At 41.2% G+C, this 25,350-nt stretch overlaps 1 protein-coding gene across 16 annotated transcripts in view; it reads right to left on the reverse strand.

The window, feature by feature from the left end:
- The window catches only part of tenm2a (teneurin transmembrane protein 2a), a 296,346-nt gene that overhangs the window by 24,872 nt on the left and 246,124 nt on the right, over window positions 1-25,350 (reverse strand). For 9 of the 16 annotated variants that reach the window (XM_054791378.1, XM_054791392.1, XM_054791385.1 and 6 more), the window contains 10 exons: window positions 20,822-20,944; window positions 18,146-18,372; window positions 17,402-17,597; window positions 15,429-15,530; window positions 14,836-15,030; window positions 11,744-11,944; window positions 7,912-8,097; window positions 7,048-7,074; window positions 2,364-2,510; window positions 1,841-2,051 (listed from right to left, as the gene is read on the reverse strand). In XM_054791378.1, coding sequence (XP_054647353.1) covers window positions 1,841-2,051; window positions 2,364-2,510; window positions 7,048-7,074; window positions 7,912-8,097; window positions 11,744-11,944; window positions 14,836-15,030; window positions 15,429-15,530; window positions 17,402-17,597; window positions 18,146-18,372; window positions 20,822-20,944 — 1,615 coding nt within the window. The remainder of the gene's footprint in view (window positions 1-1,840; window positions 2,052-2,363; window positions 2,511-7,047; window positions 7,075-7,911; window positions 8,098-11,743; window positions 11,945-14,835; window positions 15,031-15,428; window positions 15,531-17,401; window positions 17,598-18,145; window positions 18,373-20,821; window positions 20,945-25,350) is intronic. The other 7 variants (XM_054791386.1, XM_054791389.1, XM_054791380.1 and 4 more) reach the window with 3 other exon arrangements.

Raw genomic sequence — 25,350 nt, forward strand, 5'->3', positions numbered from 1 at the left:
GTATCCTTAGGGATCCTTAGTATCCCTAGCTTGATGTTGATTTCAGATAAATAAAAGGCACTGTTGGAATTACTACATTCAGCTCCAGAACTATCCCCTTCTCTCTTCAATTGCCATTGTTCACTAGCGACAGAAGTTAAAAATTCAGATTTAAGCCCAAAATATGCCTCACACACTAATTCAATTCATTTAAAATCATAAACTGCACTGGTAGACACTACTAATGAATGATAATGATGATTAGTAGAACAGATGAATTTGAGTCACAGGCTAGTGCGACAAATGTGGTTATGTCTGTTGTGTTGTGTTGTGTTCTGTTAAGTCGCCTCCATCTCATTCTGAAGCAGCTAGCGGTAGTACGAGACTCCCTCCCATGCTTTGCGGGCCTCAGGGTCGTTCCGGCTGGCTGTCGAAGAAGGCGTTTCTCTAAGCGGCGTCAACACAATCGACACTGCTAACCTGCTGTGATTCCAGTAATGCCTTACAACAATACATTAACTTGGGTTCACCTCGCTCCAATTTTATACATTTTATACAGTGGAACCTTGGTTAGCGTCATTTGCTCCATTCGATTGACAATGGTAATGCATATAGATAAATATAACAACTGATGACATCATAGACGGGGACGTAACGTCCAGTTCCGGTTGCCATTTTGTACGCTAGTTAATCGGATTCAAGGAAGGCAGTATATTAATACGCAGTGTATTAATTACACGGCAAGATGCGCGCCATATTCTATGCTAACCGGAGAATGCAGGCAAACCGAGGTAAAATTGTGCCGTCAATTTTTTGCATTAACCAAAAAACACGCTAACCGAGTCGGACATTAACCGAGGTTCCACTATATTCATTTTTCCATTTGACAGCAACTAAGGCGTGTTCAAGAACTGCCAAACAAAGTGCAAAATGTCAAAAACATTATCAGTGATGCGTAAAGAAAAAAAGAATGGAAATATTGACTTGTATTATCACATATTTATAAATAATTATTGACTAAGGGTGAATGAGGAGTTGTGTTTTCTGAGAAAAAAATAATTTTTTGACCAAAAATCTGAATGCTGAATCACAAATGTGCACTGATGCACTTTATGGATTTTTGCAGGGAGCTCTCATTTCAAATGACCCGGATGTACCACCCTACCTATCTAAGATCATGAGCTATGGGGTGTGACAAAAGAATGATAGTACGGATCCAACCAACTCTACGTTATTTCCTTATCAGGGTGACTGCACTGTGTATTACAATTCCGACTTCTCTGTAAGAAGCTCAGAGTTGAATTACTGACACAAATGCACCAAAAGGTAACATTTGGAGTGGTACCGGCATCTGATTAGAATCCCAAGGTTGGAGATTACATGGCTCAGCTGGCCTGGGAATGCCTTTGGGTCCCTGGGATGAGTGGATGGACAGAACTGTTTTATCTTATCCAGTCTGCTGCCATTGCAACCCAGGATTTCACATACTGTGATCCTGCTGTACTGTAGTAACTCTTGCTATAGTTTTTTGTTTTAATGGTTTTACTTCAAAAACTACCAATGAAATATATCTTCTGACTGCTAGTCCTTTTTACTTCAAAAACTACCAATGAAATATATCTTCTGACTGCTCGTCCTGTATAAAAGAAGGTGCATACACATGTATTTACAGGTATACAAATCAACATATTTTTTAAGAAACAGCTATGTTTTCATCTGTAATATCAATTTAGACTTTCAAAGTGTGTGCTCCTATAGTTTAATTTACTTAACTCTTCATCAAAGAAGAGGAGCATTAGAGGGTAAAATCTAAGTACAGTACAGTACAGTACGGTTTTTCACTTGTTAGTTCATGCCTTACCTGGAGTTGAATGGATTTTCTCCAGGAATGACATGGGTGCCATCCCGTGATACAAGCATCTTAACACGATCGTAGAAGGAGTGGACGCGGGTTTGGGACGAGGGGGTCTGTTGTATGACTTGCAGGGGGTCCCTGGAACCTCGACACAGTGGACTGTTTTGACAAGGACTTTGAATGCAACAGTCTGGGTCCATGCAGTCTGTTAGTCCATCTGAAAGAGAAAGGCAACAATAATGAGGAATGAAAAGAGAACAAACAAGAAAAAAAAAACGCCTTTCTGCCACTGCAAATAGTTGACCAATTAATTCATCTTAAACAGCAGTAAAAGACAGTAAAAGTAAAGACAGTAAAAGACACAAAGGTAGTAAAGGATTGTCCTTTATCTTAATTCTACTTCCTGTTCTATTTCATTTCTGAGTATACTGTATTATATTACTTTCCCAAACAAAAAAAATGTAATTGACAATCTCCAGCCATCCCTGCATCTTCCTCAAATCTCCATCATCTGCTTGCCCCAGTTCACCTCCTTCATTGTCCTTATTGTCAGCACAGGAGGTCTCCATGGCAACACTGCACCCAGGGCCCCTCCAACCAGTCTGACATTCACAATGCCAACTCTGCTGTCCCATGGTGCACTGGCCATTCCCATTACATAGGTTAGGACAGCCATCTGGGTGAGGAAAGGGGTAAGATGAGATAGGGGTAGGAAGGTGGGATGATGGAAGAGAGGCAGAGTGATGCTTTTTAATTTTTTTAAACTTGCTAAATAATGCAGTCTTGCAGTCTTACACGTATTGGACATACACACATAAATGCTTATATTATGATGATGTAATGAGTTTCACCTGTATGGAAATCCATGGTGTATGTATTGAATGTCCAATAATCAATTTAATTCAGTAGGCCAACTTTGATGCTCATTTACCTATCTGTAGCTAATGTCTGTCTGCCAATCTCTCCCTCACTTACATCATGAATTAGTGCATGTAATTGGATTTGGGTGGCCTGAGAGTAATGCTTTCAGATAGGAGAATACAAGTGTATTCAATTAACTGTGAGCATGTGTATGCATGTGTATGCATAAATGGTTGTTGTCTGCTAAACATTCACTTTGACCCAAACTATCATCAGCTTAACAAGATTGAGTGAAAATCAGACATTCAAGCAATAAGGCCTTTGCATAATTCAATACTGGGTGTCTCACCATGAATAATGGAAACTAAGGGATGAGGGAGACAACATCAACAAGCACCACTATATTCTTTGTGTCCTTGCCATTACATTTTTTAAAAAAGAAATCAGTATCCGTGTTATGAAACACAGTGCACCCTTGGTTCTCATACACCAAAGTTTTTGTAGGATTCGTTTTCCGTACACTGTCTCAATTATCGTACGGCGAAACAGTGCCCAAGCAAAACGTCCACACATTGGTGACTCAACTCTGAAGAATGGATAGTAGTTCTTTTAGAGTTGGGGCACTATAGAAAAATTCCACCCAGGAAATCCTTTAATCATCTTTATTATGTGTGTGGTTTATTTGTTCATAGAACACATACAACTATGAATAACTATTTCTTTCTCCTTTCTTCCCTCTAATAAGCAATTGGTGATGAGGCATTCAAGCGCACTTCACATTTCTGAGTGTGTGTTTTTTTATTTTTATTTTATGGCTGCAAAATAAGTCACCATGATGCCAAGGAAAGTTGTACGTCTCAGAACTTTGAGAAACAAGGTGAGAAACTCTATTGAATTCAAGAAATAACTTGTAGCACAGTATGACGGTAGGGGCTGTTACAATAGGATTGCAATGTAAAGATTCCTTAGTTAACACATGCAGGTTGCAGGGGGAACAGTTAACATAACAGATAGTGAGCCGAGCCAAGGTGTGTAATGATGATTGTACCTGCTGCTAAAGTTTACAATAAGGTTCAAGTGAGCTGTGGATTAATTGGATTTACATTATTTCTTACGGAAAAAATTGCAAGGTTCCACTGTACATTTGTATTAAAAAATTAAATGGAGGTACGTTACGTTTGCATAATGCGGCAGTGTTTCCTATCAAAACACTTTAATGTAAAACACAGCTTTGTAGCGCTAACTGAAAAGAGTGTGTGTCATATTATAATCTTTCAGGCAGAGGGGAAAGACATCATGACACGAAATGACAATGTTTTCTCCAGCAGCAAAAAGGGTCACAGACAAACTTATCACAGTCATTTCCTCAATAAATAAGTCAGCAAGACTTGTAATTCTTCCCACGGTAGAGGAAGGCACAGACGGGGTTACCTGATAAAACAATACGTGCATGCATGCAGTTGCACTCACACACACGCACACACACACAGAAGCTGGAAAGACGCTCTAGATATGAGCTCAAGTAGTATGCCGAAATAGAGTGAGAACCGAACGAGAGATTATGAAAATGAAATGCTTTTCATTGAGTCTTGCTCTGTAGATTAATGAACATATTTTCACTCAAGTTGCACTATAGGGTTTTGCCCTCTAACAAATCGCTGCATCAATAAAGCCATGCATTATGAATATAAATAGTGTAATCTAACCGGTGGCAGCAGCTGAATTAACAAGCATTCCTCCAAGATTGGCATTCTATCATATGTCTAAACCATGAGCAGATGAGAAAAAGTCAACAAAGGACTTTGAGAAAGACGATGTGTCGTCTTGCTTAAACAAGAAATAATGCGATAGAAGGACGGCGGGGGTAGCAAGAGGTTGGATAACGACACATCTGAGCTCAGCAATAGCAATCAAATCAAAGGTTGTTTTTCTTTTTTTTTCTTTTAAGCTTTAATTATTTCCACTTTCTGCATCGGCGGACCACTCATGACTCTGTATTAACAATCAGGCTGAAATATTGTTCCTCTGCATTGAGCTCAAAGAACAAAGGCAGTTAACAGTGATTGCCTATTAAATATTTTCCATTTAAAACAGTGATACTTATGAAACAACCAGATAGGACAATCCATAGTGGGAATTGATCGGCCTGCCCAGGCAGGCCAGCATGGGGCTCTTCTCCCTTTAATGCCAGGACCCAGTAATCAAGACCCACTGATACTAACTAGAATAAAGTGGGATTTTTGGAAACTATTAACTCCCCACTAACGAGGTTGGACACTTAAGTCCCCTTAAAAAGTAGAAGAAATTGCTTTGTGTTATGGGTTGGCAGTCACACTTGTGTGGTTGCAGTGTGTGTGTGTGTGTGTGTGTGTGTGTGTGTGTGTGTGTGTGTGTGCATGTGTATGGACAAAGGACGACGAATGAATGAGGGGGGGCGTTCAGACAGACAGAATGAATTACAACAAAGTGCATAAAAGAAAGTTAAAGTTGACATTAAAGGAAAAGCTTCAACCATTCTCTTTGTTCAGCCTCACCTTTTCTAAAGGTCACACACTAAAGGTCACAAGTATAATTTCAGGATTACTGCATAAAGGTGGATCAGATATCATTGCAGATTCACACTTGATCTCATTTTTATTGGTAGTAGGATTTCATGTATTCCTTTACCTCGTTGTTGAACCGTCTCCGCTTTTGCTCCGATTGTTTCACTTTGTACCTGCTCCCTCTTTAACCCCGGTCTTTAACTTTTCTTCCTGGACTGGCTGTTCATAAGAGCTTTTCCATTAAACGTCGAAGGTGAGAGGACACTCTCAAAAGTGCTCCAGGAACCTGTACTGCCACGCAATCTGCACTCAACCTTACACTGGTTTAGCTGCTGGGCTGTCATCCTGAAACGTGTTCTGTGTATGAAGTTTGCCTTGCAGCTATTCTGTTTACAATTGTGATAGCTATCCGAACACTTTTTTAAAATGCTGCATGAATTAGGTTTTATTAAAAAAAAAAAAGACCTTTATTAATAGGCCTGTCGCCGCCTATGGTATCTTGCTCATATGCATATAACACGTTCTCCGAACCTGCTGACTAAAAACCCGACAAGGGAGTTAAAATTTAAAGTTGAGGTGCACTGTATATTTTTTTTACAGTGGTCAACAAAAGATAACTGAATAATGTTAAGTTGATAAAAAAGTGGCAAATAAAACCATGCACTCAACACAAGATGTGTCAGTGATAACAATGATGATGATTTGGACATCACATTATTTTTACTGAGCAATACTTTATAACTTTTTATTCACGTGGAGTAATTTGGCCCCATAACTATAACCTAGCTCCTTCCTTTGCAGCTGGTGTATGTTAGAAACAAAACAACAAAACAGATGGTGGAAGACAGGGAAAGTAACAAACTGTTATTGGATTTCCAAAGTTCCTCTACTTCGTCAGTATTATCTGTGGAGCAGAAATTGTGTGTGTATTTTGCAAAAAGAACATCAGTAATGACTTCCATTATGAATCATTTTACAGGATGCAATTACAGAGCCCACTCAATAAAACCATGGAATTTGTGTCAGGTTTTTGTGTCCTTTTTTCCAGGATTAAATCACCAATCAAGAGAAGACCAAATGTAAGCCACTATCTAATAATAAATGTTATGTTATCATCACTATACATCAATCATCTAACTACAAGCATGGCATTTCCGTTTCACCTATGACTAACAAGTATACATAGAATAGAAGATTCTTGTAAAGATCCTTTCAGGTTTGGAGAACGCGTCGTATACACCCACACATATGCTTATAAAAAATATGCATTAACTGCTCTACCATGGCCATGAAAGGTGCCACAAATATCCAAGCACAAAAGCACACACACATTCAACAGCTCTGTAATTTTTGCATCGGAAACCTATGAAATTTTCCAATTACCTCAAAAGTTATTACCGCTTTCAGAATTTTCTTCTTCTGTGAAACAGCAAGGCTTCAAGTAATACAATACTAGAATACCCCATCTAGTTATTATCCATATGTGTGTTTGTGTGTTAAATGAAAAACACGCTCACATGCATGCATACACTTTCACAGCACAGCGCCTCCACACGGCCGATACCACACTCGGATCTACTGATCCCCACATCTGGGCTCAATGACACCTGACTCCTGATGTAGTGCACTGCAAAAAAAAAGGGAATGCACTACATGTAGGGAGTTATCATTGAGGTTCGCATCCTAATCTACATACAGATAGCACCACAGAGTCTACAGAGCCAAGCCGGGCCAAGAACCCACAAATGCAGCAGCTAGCTACTACCATCACAGGCTAATGAAGAAAACACCAGAGTCAAAATACGGTACCTGCTTTGTCAACCATGCTCCCATGGTCTGCAGTGGAAGAAAACGTGCAAAAAGGTAAGAGATGGGGAGAATTGAAAATCAAATAAATAAATAAATGCAAGCAACATCATGCAGAGCTGAAATGAACAACAGGCAAGCTGAGATAAGCTGAGAGTGTCTGCTGCTGGTGAAGTTTGCATCACACCAGGCGGAGGCCTGACAATTCTTTCATCTCGGGCTGATGGCGCAGTCAAAGCTGCCCTACTTTCTGATGGGGGGAAATGGGGAGATCATAAACTGCTATTCCCCTGTGCTTATGTATGTGTCAGAGTGAGTTGTGTGTGAGCCGATATAAGTGCTGGGTTTATGTGTGTGTATCAGATTGCAATCACAGTACTTGCGGTGACAGGAAAATGAGACATTGTGACTAAAAGCACTGTGGGTGAATCCAAAGAATCTGACACTCATCCATCCAAAGTGACAGTGATGTCAGTATGAGACAGTGATAGATCGACATGGGAAAACACAAACACACACACATACACACACACACACACACACACGAAAACCATTCTGATTTTTGATGCCAGTGAGGTGAAAAGTTTCACCTTTTATCAAATGTCCCTGGAGTTTGAAAGGCCTCCCGGGGTCGGTGGTTATAAAACAGCTACATCCTTCTGCTTTGTGAACCACCCACATTTTACATCAGCACCCCTCTTGAGCTTCCTCAACTTCTTTTAGCCAAATTTGTCAGACAAAGTTGGAAGTTGGAAGGGGCTGACTGGGTGCTGCTGTTTCAGTGCATGCCCCCACATACACAGACGCACGCACGCACGCACACACACACCCACACACACACTCACAGAAACTGTGATGTGCTCTCACCAATAGTGCAGTGCTCTCCATTCCAGCCCTGGTGACACTGACACTTGCCATCCTTGCAGGTTCCATGTTTGATGCAGAGCGGGTTGCACACACGCTGGTCACAGCCGGCACCTGTCCAGCCCTCCTCGCAGCGACAAGCTCCACCCATACACACTCCATGTGTCCCGCAGTCCACAGAACACACCTCTGCAGGAAGAGGGAGATAGTTATTGTGTTTCTGACATTTGAGGCTTGCTCTCGGGAGCCCAAAAAACAAAATATTACAAACACTTCTCACTCTTCTGCAAACTACAACCATAATAACAGACAACATCCATCCATCTTCTATGCCGCTTACCCTCACTAGGGTCGCAGAGGTATGCTGGAGCCTAACCCAGCTGAATCTTGGGAGGAAGGCAGGGTACACCCTGGACTGGTCACTTGCAGTGCACATATAGACAAACAGACACTCACATTCATGTTTGGAGTCGCCAATTAACCTAACATGTTTGAGAAATGTGGAAGAAAACCGGAGTATCTGGAGAAAACCCACGCACAGGGAGGACATACAAATTACACACAGAGATGCCCAACAGAGATCTGACCCCAAGTCTTCCAGATCTCCTGACTGTAAGGCCAACATGCTAACCACTAGGCCACCGTGCGACCCTAACAAACAACATACTTTTGGTATTTTATTCATATAATATGTCTTGCACATTCAGTAAATTGGGTGTTTGTGCAAAAATGACTTAATGCCATTGCAGCACCCGCACCGTTTGCAACAATGAGCAACACACACTAACAGTTCAATAAAATGCACTACACTGGAATGACTTACATTTTAACCTATAATATAGTATATTTGATCACCATTGTTGGAATTGCTGTACAGTGCTTCTCAAATAGTGGGGCGGAGTCAGGTGTAGGGGGGCATGAGAGGCAGGGCGGACTATGCTCATAAAATTTCTCAACATTGTCAGGTCTGTTAGGGTCTTTATTCATGCATGAACGATGCTGGTGCCAGCAACTCATACAGTGGTTTGTACAAAGAAATATATTAATATTACAAATTCTCTGAATATATTTGGGCATGACAGAAAATAACTGAAAACCACTAGATTAGTATAATAATTACTATAACTACTATTTCAAACGTTACAATGCTGTTACCGTTATCGAACGTGAAATGTGCCGCGTTATTAAGCCCCAATATCTACAATATATCAACAATCTGTATGTCGCTTCAGTTGCCATTGTTCATTACTTACTACACAGCACACTAAGCTAGTCAACAGAAGTTCTGTTTGCTTGTGCTCAGGAAAACACTGCCCCCTAGCGTATTAGTACAAAATTGCAAGTCAACCCTCAATCTTATGAAACATCTCTCTCAACAGCATACCCACTACACAGCTAAATCCTTCTTTTCCATATTTGAAGGTTTTTTCAAAAAAGTAACACAATAATTACTTTCTCGGCTGAATAATTACATTTATGAAGGAGTAATTCCGTTACTATTCAATTAAGTTTATGGGAAAGTAACTACTAACTATAACTACTTACTTTTTTCAGTAATTTGCCCCATTGTTGATCACTTACAATTTACAAAATATTTAAGACCTAAAAATATTTTGATTGCACTTCAAGTGTACTACAATCCAAATCTGAAAGGTGGTTAGTAACAGATAAGATAGAGAGTAATGCTGGTTCAATTAAAATGAGTGATGATGTAGATAAATAGATATATACATACTCCCCGTGCCTCCATTAAAGTGGCTCGTGGCTTTGGAGGCAGAGGCATGTGGTGAGATGTGACAACGTTGATTATGTGTCCGAGACCCCCGTGGAGCTGGGGATGCAGGGATGCACAGATGTTCTGATACACATTTACTGAGCGGTACTGCTGAGAGGAAGTATGTTGTTTTTATTAAAGTCAAGCATTGCTGCACTCATAATGAATGCTGATGCCCTGCTGGTGAGAATAGGAGTATTTTTATTGATTTATTGAATGTAAACAGTGCCTGATGTGTATGCACAAGTAGGTTTTTTTTTCTCATCTAGATGCATTTTTTTGTCTCGTCTAGATGCATTTTGTAACGGTGTCACTGTATCCATATTATATTTCAGTATGTTCCTAATGGGACAAATTAGTAGCAGAAATGAAATTCAGGCATATCAGTGATGCTGTATTGGAAGATAAAAGGTTAAGTGGGTGTGTTGCTTCATTAATAATTGTACTCCATTTCATAACACACCTCATACGTAGTAGAAACCCGTGTTGACAATTTAGCGACAGGAATCGCTTCTTGCATTATGCATTCATCCATCCATTTTCTATACCGCTTCTTCCTCATTAGGGTCGCGGGGGCATGCTGGAGCCTATCCCAGCTGACTTCGGGCGACAGGCGGGGTACACCCTGGACTGGTCGCCAGCCAATCGCAGGGCACATATAGACAAACAACCATTCACACTCACATTCATACCACACATTCACATTCATGGGTTGCCAATTAACCTAACCTGCATGTTTTTGGGAATGTGGGAGGAAGCCGGAGTGCCCGGAGAAAACCCATGCACACACGGGGAGAACATGCAAACTCCACACAGAAATGCCCAGGGGAGAATCGAACCCAGGTCTTCCCGATCTCCAGGCTGTTACTGTATTGGCCAACATGCTAACTAGACCACCGTGCGGCCATTATTATGCATTCATTCGGTAATTAAATACAAGCGGTCAACAAAAGTGAAGGATCAGCCGCACAGGCGAGCAGGAATGGAGCTCCACCTCTGATTGTGCAAAAGTATTGCCGTGCAAAGCTGAAAGCTGAAAGCTGAAAGCTGCATAAACCCCTCCACAATGCAACCCAACCCCTAACCAGCGACAGAGCCAAGAAGGCAGAGCTTGGTCATACTGCTCCGTCGCCTGGCAACACCCCGCCTTCCTGGCGAAACACGTGTCCAAAGTGTAGCCAAGGGGCTCATGAGCTCGGGGACTCATGAACTCCCTCTGGTGGCAACCATGGCAGCCATTAGTCAATGAAAAGCTCTGCTGGAAATAATGCATTATGGGAAGAAGTTTTATTTTAAACTTGTATTGGTACTTGTCTTGTGTATTTCTTAGCTACCTTTTGAGTGTTAAGTTGCTGTGTGATGATTTTAGCATGCTATCTAAGATGACAACGTGAGTCAGAATGTTATTGAGTAATGACCTCCTATGATTTCCGGTTGACAAGCTTGTTATGAGTTTTCTCACAGCTCATGATTGGCCCTGTCAAATAAAGAATTGCCTAGTCCTCATGGAATTGTGCATGCCACAATATGTCTTTTTATGACATGGACATTTGTTCATTTCATTTGTCCTTTATAATTATTTGTTTTTGCATTTTCTGCATATAAAATATTGTATTTATTCTCTGTCAAATTTTGATTTGTTAATATTTTTGGATGTCTAGAATGTCTAGAATTGTCTAAATTGTCTTCAAAATGTCTAAATTATTTAGATTTATGTTATTTCTTATGAGAAAAATTGTTGTTTTTTGTGTGATTTGGTTTTCATCTGACCTTTTGGAACGAATTAATAACAAAAAACACTACTGTATTGCAGATAAACCCCCCACAGTGGTAAAAACATTTTTTTGTTTCAAAACACAGGCTGTTTACATAGCATAAAAACAAATGTGATGAGTTTGTGAATTACACACACACACACACACACACACACACACACACACACACACACACACACACACACACACACACACACACAGACTACATAATTGCAGTTTTAGCTACTTAAAGCTGACTTTTCATTTATAATTTCTGACTAAGCATCCGCTCTTTAGCTGTACTTACCCATAGAACAGTCAGGTCCCATCCAGTTAGGGTCACAGCTGCACAGTCCAGTGTCTGGAATGAAAGCGCCGTGGCCGTGGCACTGGTCTGGACACTGAGCCCTGGGCAGCTCACAGTGGAGTCCTCCCCACCCTGGCTTACAGTGGCACTCCCCATTCACACAAATGCCATTGTTGGAACATGTTGGGTCCAGGCAATCCACTGCAATAAAGGCAGAGAAACCAAATCAACAAAGCCAACACGAGTGAGAAAATGTCACATCAGAGCTTACGCTTGAAGACAAAGAAATGTTATGAGTAGGTGTTTAAAGGAAGAGAACTGACAGAAGGCATGCTGTCATCCTTTGTGTGCACCAGAAGATAATGGAATAAAAGACACCATTAGCAGACATAAGGCAGCTAAAGTGCACAATAATGACGAGCAGCATCTTTTAATTGTGTACTACTATGAAAGACCAACCAGCCACATAACAAATTAGAATTCTGCGTGCATGCTTCCCTGTGCATTTGTGTGTACGTGTATATGTGCTGTACACACAGGAGAATCTGACAATGTCAGTCTGCCAAGCTGACAGCCAGCTCTAGAAAAAAAAAACTATTTGACAAATTACCTCCTCTCGGGCAAAGACCCCCATCCTCCGCCTCTACCCCACCCATCCCTGTCCTGCTCGCTCAGCCTCTCCTTGTCCTCTTTCCCGTCCTCAGCCATTATTGACCACCCCCCCATCCCTTTTGCACACATGCTCACACATCGCAACCTCCGCCCTCCATTTGTGTTTGCCAGGCAGAAAAGGCGAATCACAGCTATTGATTTTCATGTCAGTGGCACTCCAGGTAAATTGTTTGAGGGAGTCTGCTGGGATGAATATCATATATGAGACCAGAGCAGAAAAGATTGATTAGAGGGGCAAAGCAAAGCAGGAGCGAACGCTGACATTGCTCTATGGCCTTATGCTGTGACCTGTTCGGCCTGTCACTCCACTCTTCCTCCTCATCTTTACCACTGGTATACGCTTTCCTTTTTCATTCAACTCTCTCATTTTTGCCTCATACAGCTGCTTTCATCTTTTATGTCATTTTCCACCTCTTGCTCTTCTATCTTTCTGATGACCACGAGTGTGGTAGGCAGGTACTTCTTAACAGAGATCAATAGATGCAATTTAATCCCTTAATAAAATCTGTGATGTGTTTGGCTGTGTAACCATCCGTCAACTGTGTGTATATATGGAGGGAAAGGACGCTCGCTCAGGGTGAGACCGTGCTATGATGAGCTGTCACACGAGCTTGGAGGAGTATGTCAGTGGATGTATGATGTGCATTTTTGGCAACAAACATCTATGTTTCCTGGAAAATAATCACCATATATAGAGCTGCTAAGGAAATAAAACTTTTTGAGTTGAGCTATTTTTTTAGCCTGTTTTCGCAACAATCATTAATGGTGGTGGAAGGTTGGGGAGTGCTGAATTGTAGCTTGTACAAAATTTTTCCCAGTTTGTGTCTAGCTTTAATCTGTTTGGTTAAAAAATGAGGGAGTGCTACAAGGGCCGCAGGTTAAGGGATGCTGCCAAAAATGCACATTTCCCCCCCTCCAGTGTTAAAAAAATGTCCACCCACACGAGTGGAGTTAAAAAAAAAAAAGTCTGTCCACATAAAAACGCATTCACCGTCTGTCATTCGCAATCAGAACTCTGAAAAATCAACCACAGCTGACTTGCATTATAATGCCTCTGTTCATCAATCCAGTGATATATCACATATACAATTATGTGTATATTATCTTTAAAATTAGCACACAATTACACAGAGCCCAGGAAACATCATGAATGTTTTCTTTTAAATCATCACTAAATTAAACCAACACAGATAAGTCAATAACTTCATGTTATGTTGTTAAAGAAGGTTTCGACAAAAATTATTGGCACAAATATCTCTTGGTTTTATACGCTGTCTTGATAATTGTACAGCCAAACACTTCCACGGAATCAAGTGCCCAAACAAAAGAACTACGCGTTAGTGACTCTTTCTTTTGGAGTTGAGACACTATAGGCAATCCATTAATCATCTTTATCATGTGTGTGTGTGTGTGGGGGGCGGGGTTATTTGTACATAGAATGCACACAGAACAATGAAAAACTCAATTTGTGTCTCCTTTCTTCCTCCTAATAAGCACAGTGCACCCTGCACTGATGAGGCGTCCAAGCGCACTGCATATTTTTTTTAATTGAGGACAGCTGCAAAATAACCCACAAGTGCCAGAACTTTAATGAAGAAGGTGATAAACACTGTCGAAGTCTAGAAAGAATTTGTACTAAAGTACGAAGGTAGCATTTGTTACAATAACATTCCAATGTAAATATTATATCATATTTAACACAGGCTGCAGGGGGAAAGGTTTAAGGGAGACACATTACAGAAAGTGGGCCGGGTCAGTGAGTGTAATGGTGATTGTACCTGCTGCTGAAGCTTACAATAAAGTTCAAATGATATACATCTAATATAAATGGTATACATCTGTAACGGTACACCCTATAAAGTTAAGTTTGTAAGTAACCACAGTGAAATAGCGTCAGTGTGGCTCTGCCGCTCCCTCCCCTCCACGCCATGGTCACCAACAAGTGTTCAAAAAAGATAAAAGTGATGTTAAATGTTCATGTAGCCATTTAATTTATAAGCATTTTGCTTGCATATAAAGTAGAATTATTCTGTATAAAATGTGTTTTATATATATATATATATATATATATATATATATATATATATATATATATATATATATATATATATATATATATAGAAATTTGGTAGTCTGGAACGGATTAATTGGATTAACATGATTTCTTATGGGAAAAATGTATTTGGGTTTTGAATGTTTCAGTTTTCGTCAGATCTTTTGGAATGATGAAGACTGTGGTCCCACTATTGTGTTTGTTTTGCTACAATTCAGTACGTTCAGCATGGCACACCCGCTATATTTCGTTGAGGTGTTGCAGGAGGCCATTATTTAAGTTTTCCTTGTAAAATTCTGCCAAGGCTGTCTGGCTTTACTGCTACCTTCCTGAAGATTCCAACATCATTAAATCGACCCCCGCTCACCTTCTGCACAGTTCTGTCCTTTGTAGCCGATGGAGCACACACAGTTGCCATTGGTGCAGGTGCCGTGGCCGCTGCAAAGAGGGTCAATGCACTGTGTGACAGGGACATCACACTCGGGTCCTTTCCAACCACTGTAACACACACAGGAGCCCTTGTCGTACTGGCCGTTGCCGCTGCACAGCACTGGGCATGCCGCTGGCAAAAAAAAACAACAAAAAGAACAATTAACATCTTTTAAAGAGATTTTTAAAGTCACACTGCCCGCCGACACTCACTGACTTTACCCTACTTTTGCTTTAGTGGACGGACGGTAAATATAGTGGTTAAGGTTGTGGAGAGCAGCGCTGACATGAAGAGTAATTACAAGGAAAAGTAACTAAACTATTCATCAAAGCTGTCTATCCCAGGTGAGCATAGAGCGAGAGAGATATTAGCTTGAGCAGCTGCCATTCATCATCAGGCATCTTGTCACGGCTCAACACTCCATTTTTACAGCTCTTAATCTTCCCGAACCTCCTTCCTTCATGTTTTTCTCTCATTAGAAAGCAACACACTTTTGTGACAGGGGTAACTCCATTGAAAGCAGCTAATACCTTTGGAGCAGTCCATGCCATGGAATCCAGGGAAGCAATGGCACACGCCAGAATTGCACTCTCCGTTACCATGGCAATTGCGCGGGCACTCTTGCACTGAATCTGTGAGAAAGATAAAGTGTGACAGAGAGGGAGAGAACGAGGAGCGGGTGAGAAAGCCTCAAAGCTTCGATTAAACCATTGGCACTATTCACTCTTTGAGATACTATAAGTTGAGCAAAGGAGCTCAGAGTCTCACAGTCTCACACACATCAAAAGGAAACGCATTCATTCCTTTCCACAGCCTTTTTCACAGTGTGGAAAAAATGTATTTATTCCTGCAGAAGTCAGCCATAACCCAAACTCTATTTCTCAGGATGCAGTATTAGTAAAGTAACATTTCTTAGTGGATACTCTCTCTCTGTCCCTCTCAATTTCTTGTGTTTAACGCTCCAACTGTAATTTTGGTAAATCACTTCACAACTAGGCATTAATTACTCAAACAAAATATCCAGTTGTTACATTTTTGTTTGTTTGTTTTTCTCTCCCAGAATCGGACGTATTTTTCTGCCGAAAAGTAATCTCATTCATCATAGGTCAGTGATAATTTAGAAAGATGTGATAATGTAAAGGTCAAATGTACAATCAATCAATCATCTTACGTTATCATTCATCAGCGGCGAGTACCGATACATTTTATATTTTAAATGTGTTTAATCAGTGTGTGAGACATATTCAGGGCTCAAACCTGGATTGTGTTGCGAATAAGCAAAGGTAATCAAAGAGAGAAGAGGAGGGTTCTGGAGCTGAATCTAATCCAATAATCACAACAGACAGTTCATATAATTTTTTTATGGGTATACCGATTACTTGTGTTTTTTCACCATACGCTGGTGGTCCCGGAACGTAACTCCGGCAACGCACATTTTGGTGTCAGGAAACCCAAGAGAGTTTTGGTGGAAAGTTTTCTAATAGTTTCCCATTATGCTTTTGGCAGATACCACTCTGACAACCACAAGGCAAAACTCTCCCAAATCCCCACTCTTGTCTCTTCTATGCCCTCACTCCTCCAAATCTCCAGCCCTTGTCTGCCTCTTATCCTAATGCCACCTCTCTTCCACTCCTCCTCACATCATTCCTGCCACTTCAGTCCATTCTGGCTCTGCCCCCACCATTATGTCTTTCCACAAGCTCCCCCTCTTTACTCACTACATGGTGTCACCTCGCCACCTCGGGCTCTCGTCCTCAACAATACTCTCTCCCTCGGCTTGACTCATTCTGTCATGTTCTCATACTCGTGCCGTGAACACACTTGAATTTAATGGAGGCTTTTCAGGTCCCGAAAACAATTAACTTGGTTTGCAGTATTCAATTTTTACAAACACGGGCTCTGTGGTTTTATTACTCCTAGTGGTTTGTTGATGAATGTTTGAAGTAACTAAGCGGTCGCCTTTTGACTGTATGGTTGTTGCCATGTTGCTAGTGAAAACAGAAATGCAGTGGAATCTATTAAAAAAGGGTCAGAAAGATGTTAATTAAACTACTGTAGTTCTCATATAGTGGCATCTACATATTCAGCTGCAAAGAGAACTAGGCACATGTAAGGGTTACATGCATTTTTATAATATTAATAATGATAATGTATAATTAAAAAATATATATTTGAGCAAACAAATAATGGCGCTTCATTACAACAATACCGTCGAGCTGCGCTATGCTGATATAGCACTTTAGGCACTGCTGTACATAACATAAATTAGCTTGAAATTTACATTTATACCCACAAGGCACGGTGGGAAGCCGAAACGCACATTTCCCCAACAGGAAGTTACCCAGCATGCCTTGCAGGTTCTAAATACTAGTAATGTTTTACATGTAAATTTGTGTGTTTATTTTGATTTCCACAAAGGTTGTGTGGTGTAGTTACATTATATGTTTCACATGAGTTATTTTTGGTTGCAGCATGACTAAGGTAGGCACACATGCTGACTCACCCATAATATTTGTACTGAAGGAAACTGTTTCCCTCTCGCGACCATCATTGTAGAAAGCCAGGTGCCAGGCTCCGGCATCCAGGAACTGGACAAAAACTGCTTCATTGAGGACCACAGTTTGGATGCTCCTCCTCTCTCTAGGAGATTCGACCACACTCCACTTCTCCTTCCCGTCCAAGCGCTCCATGTAGTCGTACTGCAGGAGAACATGGGAGAGAGAGTTGAATGGTAGTGAGAAAGCTCTGTATATACAGTAGATATAAGTAAAAGTAAGTGGCTGAAAAGTGTCATGGATGGCTACAGATAGCCACAAAGAGATCCAAGGACCGGGTTTACTGTAGGGTGCAATAAATACAGCACAGAGTGCTTTACTGTGGAGCCTAGTGGGCACAGATTTATGGTTTCAAAAGGCTTTAGTCAGTTCAGGAAGTGAGACGGTTATCTACAAATCAACTTGGCTGTTAATTGCGTATTTTCAAGCTAATAGGAGGCCATAAAAGTCACATTACTGTGAGATTTAATTAAATGTAAATCATGGATTCAATTTGTTTTTTTCAAGCAATGAGTCACAAATGAATTACAAAATGTCCCACGACATAAGCAAGTATTCTAATGGATTTTGCATGCGCAGGACTAATTTAGCAGATCAAAACAGACATTGTGATTAATGAAATGCTATTTCTGGGATTAGAACTGCACAACCAGGATGCTGAAGGACTGTCATGTACCATTGCCACTGTTTACCTGTGCATGCGAGGGGGGCAGGCCCTTGCGGATGTACACTCCAAACAAGGCATCCTTGCCCAAGGAGATGTTGAATTTGAGAAACTGGGCTTGGCTGAGGTAAAGCAGGGACCTCCAAAACACTCCTGGTGGGACTTCTTGAGTCACTCGCCTCCCCACATCAATGCTGCCTGTGTCTATGCTGCTGTTCCGTCCTGCCCAGGGTCCTGGTGTGAGGGGGAAAGAAACTGCATAATCTGTGATTATAGGCATTGATTGTCAGAATCAATAGTTAATCATCACAGTATACAGCAAAATAATCTGCTGATGGAATTCATGGCCAGTGAATAGTGGAGGACGAGCACCATTAGCTCTCTAATAATTGTTTATTCAGGTATAAATGTTGCTATCTGTCAAACTGGTACTTTTGAATTAAAACCAATATTATATGGGCTTAAAAACAAGACTGCCAGCAGTGGCGGTTCTGGCTTGAATGACGCCCTAAGCGGATCGAAGCTGTGGAGCCCCCAAATGCCCCACCCCCGCTCAAATTCTCACTAGTGCTTTTTCCTTACAAAGGCTACTTTTTTAAATGTAAAAATGTATGTATTAAGTTATACATTGGCACAAAAGACTACATATTAATACATAAGTACAAAATATTGAACACAACACAAATAGAAAGGAAAACTATTTTTTGCAGCACACAAACCCTTCAAGTACACCCCCCTACCAGCTCCCCTTCTCTCCACTTCAACACTTTTTCGAACTACATAAAGGTGCTTATTTCAAAAGCTCAAGCTCTCCTTACATTTTATTTGACTTAAATCCACAATTAAAGCTCTCAGTCAACAAAACAAATAAACAGCAGTTACCACCAAGTAACGTTAGCCTATTTCATCAATACATTCCACAATGTGGTGTACATAAAGTGATGCTACAGCTCCATACCGTTATCTTTGGCCCATTTCTCTTCTTCTTTCCTCTTCTTTCTAAATTGTGCACCTAATGGCTTTGATTTTGTATTTTCTGTGTTTTGTTGACACAAATTAACAGCACTTTTATCATCATCTCCCACCGACACCCAACTAGCAGTCAAGGCTAAACCAACTCATATCGACTTACAGTTCCCTCCTTTTTATTTCACACTTTCCTTGTGAAATAAAATGTTTGAGAACTTTGCTCTCGGATATAATTTATATAATATAATATTAACAATTAAATATGTTTTATTTTTGAGCAATTATATAATTGACGTTTTTTACCTTGTAATTAATGTGAGGAACCCACCCCCTCGCTTCTTCTTTGGTTTGATCCACATCACGTGGTGGACGTTTGATCACTTTTGACCAGCATGGGGGGGGGGGGCACGAGTATCACGCCTGTAGAGGGCGCCCATCTGCCACACATATGTGCTGACTTGATGAGGATTTGATGAGCGCTGAGCATTAGTAAATAGGATTTTTTTTCTTTCCCCTGCTGAGGCGCCCCCTGGAGAATGCCGCCCTGGGCAATTGCCCATGAGACCCATAGCTAGAACCGCCACTGACTGCCAGAACAGACACCCAGACAGGAAGAAACTCACAGCAACCTGCAATCAGGTCACCATCTAACAGCGGTGAGTTTAAAGGAAAGGGAAAAGATTGTGTGTGCGGAAAGAACACGGAGAAGAATTAAACCTGCATTAGGCTTAGACGTCACAGTCCTTTCAGTAATACAGGCACAAAGCAGCACCCACAAGTAGTCCAGCTGCTTGAGTAAGTGAAACTAGAAAACCACATGGGGGTCCTTAAAAGGATGAGATACAATGCAGTGGGGCTGATGGGTAAGGTGCTGATGTTTTATTTGGCTGCTGACGTGAGATAATAAACCTACTCTCCCTCGCCATAACTCAGCAGAGTGGTTAAAAAGCTCATCGTGATAGCACAGCTCATATGGTGTCATAATTTATAGGCATATCTTAGTTGGTGTGAGCCCATTTGGGCGCAAAAATGTGTTATACAGCAGAAAACTGCATAAAAGCTTCAAGGACGAGAGTGGTATACTATACTTTCTTTCTTTTTGCAAAAGCAACACACTTATATGTCCATGATTATCTATGCACATTTGCCATTCACATCATGGTGGGAGCCACAGAATAAAAGAAACATCTAATTCTGTGTGCTATATGTTATGATTTATGTTGAGTTTTGCTTGTTGTTGACTTATGCTGTGCTTCAATGACAAGGTGTTATGTTCCACCAGGATTGTGTGCAGGACCGAGATCCCTGTCCTTTGCGTTTACAAGTGGTCACAATATTTGCCACTGAGTCCACTCTACAAGTATTACGCCATTCTTGTCAGAGCACATGCTGCTTATTGCAGATTGAATACAGTACTGCGCTTTTGCTGACTGTTTAGCCATTCCCTTCTACTGACTGCTGTTATAGTTGAGGTCACAAACATTAAATACTGTATATACTAATCTAAAGAGTACATTAATACACCTGTGAATCATGTGACCCAGTGCAATAATATGGCTCAACAACACAGAATCCAATCACCAAAGCAAAAAAAACATACAGTATTATTTTTTTCAAACTGAGACTGAAGACTAGTTGGGTTTAATGCCTTTTGTTCTGTTTTTCCTTGCTATGTGTGCATTATTGTAGCCAAGGTTGCTATTGTTTCTGAGGGAGTGTGTGTTGCAGTTCATACCTCTGCCTCCAGAAGGCAGCGTGGCCACATCACTGTTGACAGGCAAGCCCGCCCCCAGTCCGTTGTTTAACACAGGGCCATCAGACGGCTTCAGCTGCCATGTCAAACCCAGCAAGTTGATAGCTGCACACAAGGGAGAGCAAGATGAGGGACGAGAGTGAGAGGGAGTGTGAGGACATATGACACGAACAGTACAGTGTCTATAACGTTTGGCATGATAACAGTCACACTTGAAAGCTCATCATGCCATAGAAGTACACAGGGCTGACCGTATAAGTACAGTCTGTCATTTACACAACTACTAAGGCAGCTTTTCGAGAAGGTGTTTTCATTCTGTGTCACTGCATATCAATTAAAAAAAGCAGTTGGTTCAGTGGAGGATAACTTAGAGCATAGAACTGAGGAAAGTCTTACAAAACAGACAGCAAAACTATAAAAAAGTCATCTTTTTTCAGCTTTCTTCCTCTATACCTCAACCGCTTGCAATCGTCTTTCAAGCTGACAGCGTCTCCTGCTTTTATTTGGGGGCCTTTACACTGACTCGTAGACAGCAGGTGACAGATTGCTCTCTGAAGAGATCACTCTTTGACTCTCCTTCCCTTGTCCTCCTCTTTTCCTCCCAAGTTCTATTATTGTCTGCTGCTGGAACAGGACTGTGTTCTGTGTTTGTGCCTCATGTTCTCAACTCCTTACTTCATCTTTTTACTCAGAACATTATGAGAGGAATAAAGTCCCCAAGATGAAATGTTTCAATTTCAAGAGATTCCTTCAATGCATAAGACATAACTACACACATTTCCCAAATAGCATATCGACAAATGCTAATTAACATTAACATAGTGTACTAGCCATAACATCAGGAAGACTCGCACAATCTAATCCGATCTAAAAGCTCAGGAAAGCAAAGTTTCGATTGTCACTGCCAGGTATTCATTTCAAATCATGCTTTTTTTTAAAATTGTGGTTGTCGTTTGCAGTATTTGTCAAACTACAATGTATGTAAAAGGTCATGGGAGGGAAATGCATGAAAATGGAAAACTGATCCAAATAAATTTACTTCACATTTCTTACATATTCAAGATGCTTGGAACTCCATGTACTATACAATTGCAAAGATAGCTAATTAAAGATAATTAAATTAGTTAACAACTTAGTAATACAGGTGGCCCTGGGGTTTTGTTGTGGAGTAATAAGAGGCACAACACAACTCGTATGCAGTTGAGGGAAAAGGGACACCCCGTTTATTCCGTTCACCCTTAAATAGACCCAGTGAACAATAACAATGACGTGGATTACCAAAACCTCGTCCTTCCTTGGACCTGTTGGCAGGACATTTTGAAATCACATAACATCTGGAACACATCTTGTATAACTTCGGTCACGATGACCTCCCCCTCAGTCACATAGGCCTGAGTTCAACTGACTTTCACAGAACAAAAGGTACTCTGGAGTTCACAGGACAAGAATCATTTTACAATAGTTTCATGTTATGGTGTTTCGTGGTTACAAATGCGCCCCCATAAATGAATTAAAGCACATAATTTTGGTCCGTCAAAACAAGACTCTTGAGGACTATAGTTACGGTGGAAGAATACAATGTGTGGGGCTACACTACTCTCAACACTCGACTGTCATGACCATCATTATTGTATTGTAACGTCTATCCGGATGTTGCAAGAAGGACAAGAAGGTGGTGGATCAATAATCGGATTTTTGAAAAAACAAAACAGGCTAGTGTCAGCCGAACCACGGCAAAACAACATCAGCAAACGCAACTGTCCTCTCTGCATTGATGCCCCCCCCAACCACACACACACACAAACAGAGTCAGAAAGCACTAGGGGACCGAACTCACAACACGGGTCCACACGGGTTGCATTGTGGAGGGGTTTATGCAGCTTTCTGACCTGCATGGTAAATGGTCTGCATGGTCTTTCACCTCCAAGGTACTCAAAGCGCTTTGACACTGTTAGCATATTTACCTACTGATGACGCAGCATCAGTATCTTGCCCAAGGATACTTCGACATGATCACAAGAAGACGGAGGATCGAACCCGCAACCTTCAGGTACCACCTGAGCCATGCCGCCCCCCTGCATTGCACGGTGGTACTTCTGCAAGAAGCACTTCCCGTCTTTCACTTTTAATGTGCAGCTCTGCTTGCTAAATATAGCGACCGTGTCGCTAAATTGTCAACATGAATCTTTTCTACGTATGAGGTGTTTTAAGTTGGCGCTCAGCCAAACGTAAGGAGCGTAAATAGAATCACTCGGTGATTAAGGTGCAGACAAATTTGATCTGGCAAGTAACTTTGATTAAATGTAAAATTATTACAGCTTCTGCTTGGACATTAACATGGCTGCAGCTCTTCAACTCCAATGGAAAAAACAGCCACACGTCACTCGCTGACACTGGCAGCACAGAGGTAGGTCGGACTGCATAAAGCATTTAATATTATTTAATTCCAATCATGCCTCCCACGCTGCCAATTCCACATTACTGTATTATCATTCATAGCAATGATGCCATAGTTCACAGTCTGATTGGTTGCCCTGTTGTTGCGAGACAGCTTTTCTCCAAACAAGAAATGTTGTCACTCGTCACACCCCTAGAAAACACAAAACACTACACGACTCCCAGGTCACTAGAGTATTCTTGAGCATGTTAGAAACATCTGCTCCTATGAAAGCGATGCAGTAATAACTAAGCAGCGCATGGTTTTGTTCTGAAAAATGACTTTTTCTTTAATTCTTGCATTTAGTTGTAAATGTACATCTTTTTGCTGGGAGAAAATGAGTTCTTTTTTCTGGTATCGTAAGTATTCCAGATAATGTCATTTAAAATGAATTATTCACTTGCAGTACAGTACAGTATGTCTACATGCAGCAGCACATGGCTTAGATACATGAGTATACATGATATGATGCATAATACAGGTGTTATGAATGACTATCAGCCTTGGGCACCACCCAGCTACGGGAGTCTGTAACACCTGCATCAGAAACTCAGGAATCAATTTCCCTCTTGTCAAAATCTTTCTCCACTTGTCAATGCTTTGCACACACGTGGAGGAGTGTAAACGTTGCTGAAAAAGCGGACGTAGCTTCAGGATTCGCTGCCGGGCCATATTCATTCTCACTCCAGACGTCTCATCGCTACTTGTCTGTTTTTTGTGTCTTCTTTATTATTCAGTCCTCTCTCCCTTCCTTGCTTGCGGGCAAAGGAAGGTGCTGACACCTGGGCTACTGCCCGGCCTCCACCACTGTCAGCTCTTTTTTTATTCTTCATGGGGGAAGTGGTGTGAAGAAGAGGAAGTGTGACTGGGGACACGGTGGGGGGATGACAGTGTCCTTCCTTGTCTCGCACAGCCACCTCTCGCCCCTCTTCTCTCATGTTGACCTTCATTTGTCTTCCTCGTTTCCATTTTAATTCTCCCCTTTTTCTTCTTATCTTTTGCCTGTCCTCCCCTCGTGGATAATGCGGTCATGCATCCCCGCACACATACAGTCGCACGCACAGAGAGATGGTATCACGAGGGAGAAGTCGATGGAAAGATTACCCATTGAATGAGTCAGAGACAGTACGTAACACTAAGTCTTTTGTGATGGCGCGCTCAATCTAGGTCATCCCCAAGAACACATCCAACTACCATGCACTCAGCTGTGCGTGAGCTTCTTGAGTGACATTTTGCTCTCTCGAGAGACCCATAGATGGCACTCTTTTTCTTTGGCGATGATACAAACCTACAGGATTCTTTACAGGAGATGCAGGGATAAGCGATAGAGAAAAACACTTTCTTGCAAGCACAATGCCTTTTTCAGACACACAGGGTGTGATTAAATGAAACTGATGTATTTAGCTTTGTTGCCATAATTTTAACAATTTTCTCTTTGGCACATAATGGTTGTAATTACTGTTTTCAAGCTACAATGACGGCTTTTTGAAATGCTACATGACATGAAAACGGAATTGAATTGAATTCAAATGACAGAGATAAGGAAAAGTGTATTCTAATTTTGGCTTTTTTGACTTTTTTTTTCTTTTATCTCTATCTTCCCTTCATGTACATTTCGTCACACGTGTGCGTGCACCCGCGCGCACACACACGAGATCACAGAGATGCAGGTTTAACAAGCAAACGAGTTGGATTAAAAATAGATCAGATGCTTCATGTGGTTTTTATGTAATCTCAATGCATAATTCAGAGAGGCAAAGTGCTTGCCAGTATCATCTGCAAAAGACAGCATCTGAAGACGAAGCACACGTGATGCTGTGACAAAAAGAAGGAGTGAGGACCAGTGGACATTGGGACAAGGAGGGTGGATGAAAAGGAGGAGGTGCCCGCTAAGCTCAGAGGGGGCCGACAGTCAGGAGTGCCAAGACGAAAGAACGCTGCGTTTTCTAAACGTCGGCAGTGAGCAGAAGCGCAGAAACAAGGAACAGAGAGAATATGGGAGGACAGAAAGAACTGAGAGAATATTAATGTACACATCCCCTGAGGAAGGGAAAAAGCAGGAAAACAGCCTGCA

The sequence above is a fragment of the Dunckerocampus dactyliophorus genome, chromosome 11 (genome assembly GCF_027744805.1).
Source record: "Dunckerocampus dactyliophorus isolate RoL2022-P2 chromosome 11, RoL_Ddac_1.1, whole genome shotgun sequence".
NCBI classification, from domain to species: domain Eukaryota; kingdom Metazoa; phylum Chordata; class Actinopteri; order Syngnathiformes; family Syngnathidae; genus Dunckerocampus; species Dunckerocampus dactyliophorus.